Raw genomic sequence first — 9,234 nt, forward strand, 5'->3', positions numbered from 1 at the left:
GTTTTTCACAAGTTCAATCAGTGTTGTAAAGAAAAAAATAATTAGAAAAAAAAAAGTAATTAAACATTATGAGATGTTTCTGCCAATAGTATGCGAAAACAGTCTGAAAAAATATACGTGTCAATCTTTTATTTCTTGTTCTGCAAATAGAAAATAATAAATAATATTTATTAATATTTTACATAATGATAATAATAATAACAAAATAACATTTCTTTTACCCAAGCATTTCCTTAACTGAAATGGTCCCAATTCAATACAAGAACCTCATTGCCACATAACCATTCTCTGCATGCTCTCTTGGTCTCTCTTCAAAACCTCTCTTCTCTTCACTCTTCTGCCCCTGTTCCATTCTCTATCTCCTTCGTTTTCAAAATTTCTCAATCCAAATCTTTTTGTGCACAAAACTGTAAACCCTAATTCCGATAGAGGAAAATTTTGGTAATCAGAAATGGGAACAAAGAGGGGCAGTTCCAGGATGAGTGTTTTGTTTGAAAGGATGAGGAAGCTGCCAATGAAGGTGAAGATCTTTTGTGGGGCATTGCTTGCTCTGTGTGCTTTGGTGGCCTTGAAGTTCACCATCACAAGCAACTACTATTACTTCATAGCCTCTGAATCAGTCCATATTGTTGGAATCATTGCTCTCATATACAAGCTTTTTGCCCTCAAAACATGCTCTGGTATTTTTCCTTTCCCTCATTCATCACATCACACTGTTCATTCATATATTAGCAAGAAAAATCATAACCACCATTTTCAATTGAAAAACTTCTGGGTTTGATTTTGTTTTCTCCAATTTCGGAATTTGATTGTGTTTGTGACCTGTTGTATGAAGAAAATGGAAAAAAAAAATTATAGGATATCTGGAATTGATCTGATTTTATTTGTTTCACCAGATATCCCTCTGAATTTTTTTTTGTTTTTCTTCTAGGAACATTAGAAAACAGAAGTTTTAAGTTTTTAATTTTGGGTAATTTTTATTTATTTTTATCTATTTGGGTGTTTAATTTTTTTGTAATTTTTGTTTAACAAATTTGTTTCATTGATTGATTTTGGTGTTAATGAATGCGCATAATACTTTAAATAAAAATAAAAAGTGTGGACTTTTAATTTTTAAAATCTTTCAAGAGAAATTCAATTGAAAATACCTAATAATTCATCGAAAAAGTTGTAAAATTTATGGAATTTTGTAATTTTTAATTAATAAAATTATGCTGTTTTTACAGTATTAAAATAATATTTAGTCAGGGGAAGTCACACTCTTTGAAGTCATGTTAGTCATGGATTGTTAGTTTTAGAAAAAAAAAATGTTGAAAAGTAAAAACTGTGTGTTTAATGCCATTAATAAGATGGTTTTAGAAAAAGTTGTGGTCAAAGTAACGTAAATTAACTTCAATTATATTTTAGTAACGTGTAAACTTTTGTTTAAAGATTTTTAAATTTGCAAATGTTTGATACTAGAATCAATAGAGTAGAATAAAAACGTGATAAGATAAAAATAAAGCAAAATATACTCTTATCACACGTAAAATAATAAATTAAATAATAACAAGATATATTATTAAATATTTAGATATAGATTTTTAGAAAATAAAGATTGTTTTAACACTTGTAAATTATGAAAATTAGAATTAACTTCTTAAAAAATATATTTTAAATAATTATTATTTAATTTTAATCTTTTAATAAATAATATATTTTAAAGTTATACATAACAACAATTATGATTATAAATATATATATAAAATAATAGGTTAAATAAAAAGATATGATATATCTTATCATATAAATTAATATTAACAAAATTATACAGAATTTTATTTTATTTATACATCTAAATAATTTTGCAAAATTAATATTATAATTCAGATATGTTTATTTAAAAAGCATTCGATAATGAAAATTTAGTTTTCAACCTTTTAATAATAATAATAATAATAATTATTATTATTATGATTTGATTAACAAAGGAAAAAAACAAAAATTTCAATTTTCCATCTATACTCTACCCTTCCATCTTTTTTCTTCCTCGAGATCTAAATAGAAATGTTTAGAGTCAACCAAGTTTAACTTGTACTAAATAATATTTAATATCTTTTAATGGTAGCGTCATTAAAAAAGAACCAAAAAAATTATCTTACGCAAAAATAAAATAATGAGGAGGAAAATGCCTATAAAATAATTCTTAGATTGAAAATCACAGGTCCACGGTCTACACCTAACTAACCTAACTTTATGTGAAAATTATGAATTGGATTGGTTCACAAAAGTCAAATTGAATGAATTTTCTTAATAAATAAACCTTAGGTGGTTCATTTAGCTTAACCTAATCACCTAACTGTATCCCAAACTAATAATTTCATAGGCTTAATCTCTTTATGGCTCAAGAAAAATGTTATTATTTGTATATAATATTTTTCAAAAACTCTCAGTTCCAAAATATTAATATTTTAATTTAAGCCAAACTAGTAGTTTGATCCTAATAGAATATGGGGCACTACCCTACCAACTATAGTGGACACCTCTACTGTTCAAAGTCCTACCCTTATTTTTAAGGCTTTTGTTCTCTGCACCTCCACAATTACTAAATGCACCCGAAAAATACTTTAAAAAGACACTAACACCCTTGACCACCACACCACCAATTTCATCATTGTCACCATTGCTACCACCGCACTGCTGCTTCAAGGGAAGAAAAGAGGGTGAACATTGCAGAGAAAGAATAAGAGAGAAAATACGAATAATAAACCCATTCCATAATGTATTTGACTTGTTCCAGAAAGGTCTTTACAGGTCTTTACAGAATATATTTCATGCAGGAGTTCATAAAACTCGTTCCGGAAGCTATTATATGTATTCAGGAAAGTATGTTCCAGAAATTCCATTTTAAAAAGTTTATTCTGGAAATTTCATTCCGGAAAGTTATTCCGAAATGTATTTCGTATGTTCTGGAAATTTTATTTAGAAAAACTTGTTCTGAAAATTTTATTCCAGAAATCTCTTTTCGGAAAGTTTTCAGAATATATAATCCAGGAGTTATTTTTATGAAGGATAAATAGTCATTCTAATAATGTAAGCAAGGTTTGCTTGATAATTTGAAATGATTTCTAGTATAACAAGTTTGTGTTTACATTTTCAGGTTTATCCCTCAAGACTCAAGAGCTCACTGCTTTATTTGTAACAGCAAGGTTATGTTGTAGCACTTTGACAGAGGCTAACATACACACTGTGTTAGATGTCATATCTCTTTTATCAACATTAGTGGTCATATGGATGATAAGATTCAAGTTGAAGTCATCCTATATCAAGGATCTTGACAATATGAAACACTACTTTGTGGTAATAAACTTAACTTCTCACTCTTTTCTGTTAATTTTGAACATAATTTGAAGCTTTGTTTGCATTCAATGAACTAATACATGGTATCTCATTCTGAGTATATTACATGATTCAAAGTTTTGTTCCTTTGGCTTGAAAATGTTGTTAAAAGAAAGACTTATGCTGAGTATAGTATTGTTAAGAAATAGTATTTAAGTCTAACTCAACATCAAATAACTAATTTTAACATGAGATTATGATCTTATGTTGTCGTTGGAGACCCTACATCTAAAAATGAAACTAATTTATGGTACATAAGTCAATTTTATAGAATTCAATTAAAGATATTTAGAGTTTATCTTATTCAGATTTGTTTCTGCCACCCGTTATCAGATTATTGCTGTAAAAAAGATTAGTTTTAGAGCAGTGGATTAAAGATACCAGACTAAATATAAAAGAAGTTAAAGAAAAACATTTTATCTATGTTTGTGTGAGATTGTCGGTCATTGTTTTTCTTGTTTTCTCTTCAAATAAGACACAAAATGTTGATAACTCTTAGAATTTGTGTTGGTTTGTCTCAATGTGATCATATGATGGGATAATGTTTTTCATTTGGCAATGAATGTGCATAAACGAAAATAAATGTAACAAGAACATGCGTTACACTGTGTGCTAGGTGGTCCCTTCTGCAATCGTTGCAATACTAATTCACCCTTTTACACACCATTGGCGTGTGATTCGAATAGTTTGGGCTTTCAGTTTGTATTTGGAAGCTGTCTCTGTTCTTCCTCAGCTTCGTTTTATGCAGAACGCAAAGGTTGTTCCTCTTCACTTTGTTCTACTACTGATATGAATTTGGATTATATGTTGTAATTGTGGTATGTTTTGTAGATGGTTGAAACATTTACAGGGTACTATGTATTCGCTCTTGGTGTTTCTAGATTCATGGCTCTGGCTTATTGGATAATTCAGGTGAGAACAGTGTTCACCTGCTCTAGTCTCCTTCACCTTCTTTCAGACCTCTTTATTATTAGAATGTTATCTTGAGTATTGCATAAACCCTATATTATTAGAATAAAAGAGATATTTTTTAATATTGAAAGCATCATTCTCTGTCGACCGGAGTTGTCAAAACAGATACCTCCAAGTCGGTCTATTACAGATCGATCATTTAATGAGTTAATTCAACCTAATTTACTTATTTGAGTTCTGCTTGATCCACCACATGTTAGTGAATTAAACGGATTGGGTCAAATTTTTTTTAACTCAATTTAATTTAAACCTATGATGGACCAAGTTGATTCTTAGATTTTATCTTAATTTGACACATTTATTACCATGGATCAAATAAAAAAGTATTAAAGTAGTGTGAGTTTTATATGACCTTTTCTCATATAAGAGTAAAAGTCACAAAATTAATTCTTTTGAAACACATTGATTAATGTGGCATGTAATATATTGTAGATCTATGAGACTGGAGGGACATATCTATTTTTGGCTGGGAGTGGCTATTTTTGGTTTTTGGCAGCGTTTCTGGCTGAGATGGTTCAATCCTTCATCTTGGCTGACTTTTGTTACTATTACATGAAAAGGTACCTCAATTCTTTCCACTTCTTCATGTCTTTGCAAGGGCATTTCTTTCTCTAAAATTTCCAGATTTACATTTGGCTTATAATATTTTATGTATTATTTACCCTCTTTATCTTATTGTCTTAGGACAATATATTTTTATTTAAAGGAAAAATAGGTTAGAATGTAGGATATTTATCATGCTTGATATTAATGTCATTATTTGGTATTAATATTATTTAGTATTAATGTCACTTTTTTTCATTACTTTTATTTGTCATTTTCACTTTAGATGTGAGCATGTCAATAACTTATATTATTATTAAAATAATGATATTTTGATCAATTTTTTTTATTCATTTTTAATACATCACTCTAACCATCCTTAAATTATTACATTATATCACTAAAAAAATAAAAATAGATAATTGAAGGATGATTGAAATGATAAATTAAAAATAAATTAAATAAAGTGGATCAAAATATCATTATGATTGTTGTCACCAGTGTTGTCCTCTTCATATTTTTATTATCGATCTCTTCCTTTTATCATCTTTACTTATAGTTATCATTTTTTCCTATTGTTATCGTCGTATTGATGTTAACCTTATAACAATTATTACTACTTTGGTTATTGTTATATTTCTTTTTTATTTTTTGATTATTATTTGATTATTATCATCATCTTCATATGTTATTTTTATTGTAATAATTATCACTATATTATCATCACCATTGTTTCTACTATTACATAATATTTTGTGGTTAGAAAGCAATAGATATTTAGATTATCTATGCATGCATAATCTATTTTAAAAAATAATCAAATCTGTTTACCATGTGTCATTACTTATAGTTGTGTTTTTTTTTCTTTTCAGCTTCGTGCAAGGGCAACTTTTGAGGAAAATGCCTGTTTAAGGATCTTGGTACCTATTCTATCAAAAAGGAAAATCATGCCTAATTGATGTAAAATGTTTTGAATGAGTTTTTATTTATGTAACTTTTGTTTGAGCGAGGTTAAGTTGTCTTAGTTGGAATCATTTCTTGTACATGGAACGTCCTTTTGATGTTAACCTAACTTTCATCTTGCTTTCCGCAACTCCAATATTATTAATTGCACTCCACACTAACACAACAAAAATATTAAACTACTCTTCACCACTGTGGTTGCCACTGTTGCAGAGGAAAAAGAAAAAATGAAAACGTGAAAAAATCTCGTTTAAGAATACATTTCATGTTCTGGAAAGCTCTTTTTGGAATGTATTTATCGTGGAATATTCTAGAAAACTCATTCTGAAAGATATGATGTGTTTCCAAAAGTTTGTTTTGAAAATCTTTTTCAAGATGCATTTCATGCGTTCTTAAATTTTCATAAAAATTTTATTGTGAAATCTTGTTCTGGAAACATAATTTGGAAATTATTTTACAAAAAATAAAATTGTCATTTTGAAAATTTGCGAAGATCTGTTCAAAGAAATTGTGTTGGTGTAGGAAGTAAAAGCTCTTAAATTTTTTATTTTTTAAATTTGGAAATTTTGCACTTGGTTATTATTTCAAAGCCACTAGGGCTCTTCCTTCTTTTCTTCGAATGATTTAATTATTTTCTTACGAGGAGATTCTTTTAATCTACTAAGACATTAGTTTCACTGTAGTATTTTCTTATTGCTTTGCACGAGTTTTCGCACATAATTTAGGATTTGTGTAATTCATTCACCATGATACACCATTTACATCTATTTTTTTATTATGTTTAATTATATTTTTAGTATCTCATATTTAAGATAATTTTAATTTTGGTCTCCCAAATTTAATAAAAATATTATTCTAATTCCATAAACTGAATTTGAGGATCAAAAGTAATTGTAAATCCTAAATCTTAAACTCTAAATTTCAATCATATATACTCAAACAAAAAAGATTTATTCTTGCATTGTACGAACTAGAGAAGGAGTAAAAAAAATAGAAGAGATAGAAATTGAAAAATTAATTTTTTTTAATTGAGGGGAAAAATGTAAAGTGAAGGAAAACAAGGGGAAAAGTTAACTATAATAGAATAAATTTTTTAAAGTTAACATGTTTAGAAAATATTTTATAAAATAAATTATTAAAAGTAAGTTGATATAAATAATAACTTTTTTAAAATATAAATCAATTTGAAAAAATTTAAAATACAAATTATTATAAAGTTTCAACAAATAAGAAATGTTGAAATAAATTAATTGTAAGAAAATAAATGTAAATAAATTAATCCTATTTTATATATTATTTTAATATGTTTATTTTTATTACTTGTTTTATTATTATAAGAACATACTATTAATAAAATAATAATAATGATTGAACTAAAAATTATATATGAATAATGGTGGTTTCTAAAAAATTGATAATAAATTATTTTAGTGATAAAAGGTTAAAGTTATAAAAAGTTTTTTATTAATAGAAGTTCATTTTATAAAAGCTACAACCTTTTTATACTCTTTTTCTAAACTTATCTTCTATTTTTTTAGGTTTTTGACACCTATTTTCTTTTTTTAAGATCAAGAATCTTTTAATTGTTCCTAGTAAGGAAATTTATGCGTCTATCTAATCATATTGAAGTACAAAGTAAATCCATTTTTTGTCCTTTTGAGGTTTGACCTCTAAGTTTGCATGTGTGTTAGATCATAATGTATGTGACTCAAATATGCTTAGAGTGAATCTCTATTGTTCTGTGATCATGGTGACATATTTATATTTCTAATCAGAGTTTTCTTTGTCTAGTTAGACTATCCTCTGAGAAATAAAACTCTAAGGAGCAATTGTAAGAAAAATGGTAGTTTAAATAAGGTAAGAGAAGTTAATCTTAATATTTGTACATTTGAATTTCAATGCTTGATTTGGTGGTTGGTTACTATGGATCCATGGTTGAATTAGTATTAGTTTTGATTGATGTTGACTTAATTGTGTGAAAAAATGTATGCTTGTGTGAAATTGTGTTGATTGATGAAATGATACCCAATGTTGTGAAATTTGGAATACATTTGTAGCAAGGCATCCTTAGTTCAAATGGGTCATTTTTATCAAATTGATATTGTTTATGACTTGTTTATAGAAAGAAAACTCTCATTTGAGCTAAATGTACCACTAATTATGCATATTTGTGTGTCTATGTTATACATACTCGTTGAACGAGTGCCAAAATTGAGTCTGGTAGAGAATTATCCTTCAAAATTTAGAAATAAAAGATTCAATTTTATCCTTCAAAAAATGCAAGTTATTAAGTTTTTTTTGTTGTGACAAAATGTTCTTTTAGCTAGGTTTGTGAACGTGATTGGTTTAGGGGTGTCCAATACATTTCTTAAGGGTTTATTAACTTATGAAGATTGATTTGAGGGAGAGTGAGAGAATGAATTTGAGTGAATTAAAGAGTGAAATGTGTGTTGTTTTCTTTAAGAGATTTGAAGGTGAAAGTAAGTGAATTTTGAGGTAAAGTTTATGAAAGTTTGTCCGTGATTTAAATGATATGATAAATAAAAAATAAAGTTTTTATAATTAAACTTAATATATTATTACTAGCATTATTATTATTATTTTATTTAATATTGTTATTATTTATTATAGATTATTATTATTTAACAATATTATTTATTATATATATTATTTTGTTCACATGTTAAAATAAATATGAATTCAAAAATAAATTGGAAAAGCTGTGTACAACAGCATGACGCACCACAAAATGGACGCTGCTACTTTTTCACACCATGCGACCTCCATTTGAGAACTCACCTCAAAAGGTTGAAGGCGAAAACCACCACCACAAACAAGCCACCAAACAAAGGTTCCCACCTCTCTCTGTATAAATCACTCAATGCGAACACTCACCATCCGCACAAATCAACATTAAATTCCATCTGCATTTTATAGTTAAGAAGCCTCCTTATGTGGTATCATCACAAAATTCATTATCCAATATATATTCGAACATTCTCTCACCTGCCTTATCATAATGCTACATAATCCATCTCTCATCTACATTCTTAAATAACAAAATATTTATCAAATTATTAACTATTCAATAAATGCAATTTTAAATAATATTCAAGTTTATTATTGAGATAGAATATTTTATTTATTATTGAGATCGGGATCATCTCTCCCATTTATGTTGTATTTGATTCAAGAAAGGGATCTGTACAGACGAATGCAAAACCAAAAAATAAGTAGAAAGCACAAAAAACGATAAACAAAAAAATAATTAAAAATAAAAAATAAGGCAAACTTTCTTTGTTAAATTTCTTCACAAAATAACAAAAATTTAAAAAAAAACTTATCAAAATATAATAAAATATTACAAAAAATTTACAA

The 9,234-nt window shown here is 27.1% G+C and overlaps 1 protein-coding gene across 1 annotated transcript; it reads left to right on the plus strand.

The window, feature by feature from the left end:
* The first annotated feature begins 243 nt into the window (after nt 1–243).
* Nucleotides 244–5,992, plus strand: LOC114166416 (putative ER lumen protein-retaining receptor C28H8.4). Its single transcript, XM_028051148.1, has 6 exons — nt 244–680; nt 3,140–3,339; nt 3,995–4,135; nt 4,210–4,290; nt 4,783–4,910; nt 5,766–5,992. The coding sequence occupies exons 1-6, from the start codon at nt 452–454 to the stop codon at nt 5,803–5,805; spliced, it is 819 nt and encodes a 272-aa protein (XP_027906949.1). The 5' UTR covers nt 244–451; the 3' UTR covers nt 5,806–5,992.
* Nucleotides 5,993–9,234: the final 3,242 nt, after the last annotated feature.

The sequence above is a fragment of the Vigna unguiculata genome, chromosome 10 (assembly GCF_004118075.2).
Source record: "Vigna unguiculata cultivar IT97K-499-35 chromosome 10, ASM411807v1, whole genome shotgun sequence".
Classification (NCBI taxonomy): Eukaryota; Viridiplantae; Streptophyta; class Magnoliopsida; order Fabales; family Fabaceae; genus Vigna; species Vigna unguiculata.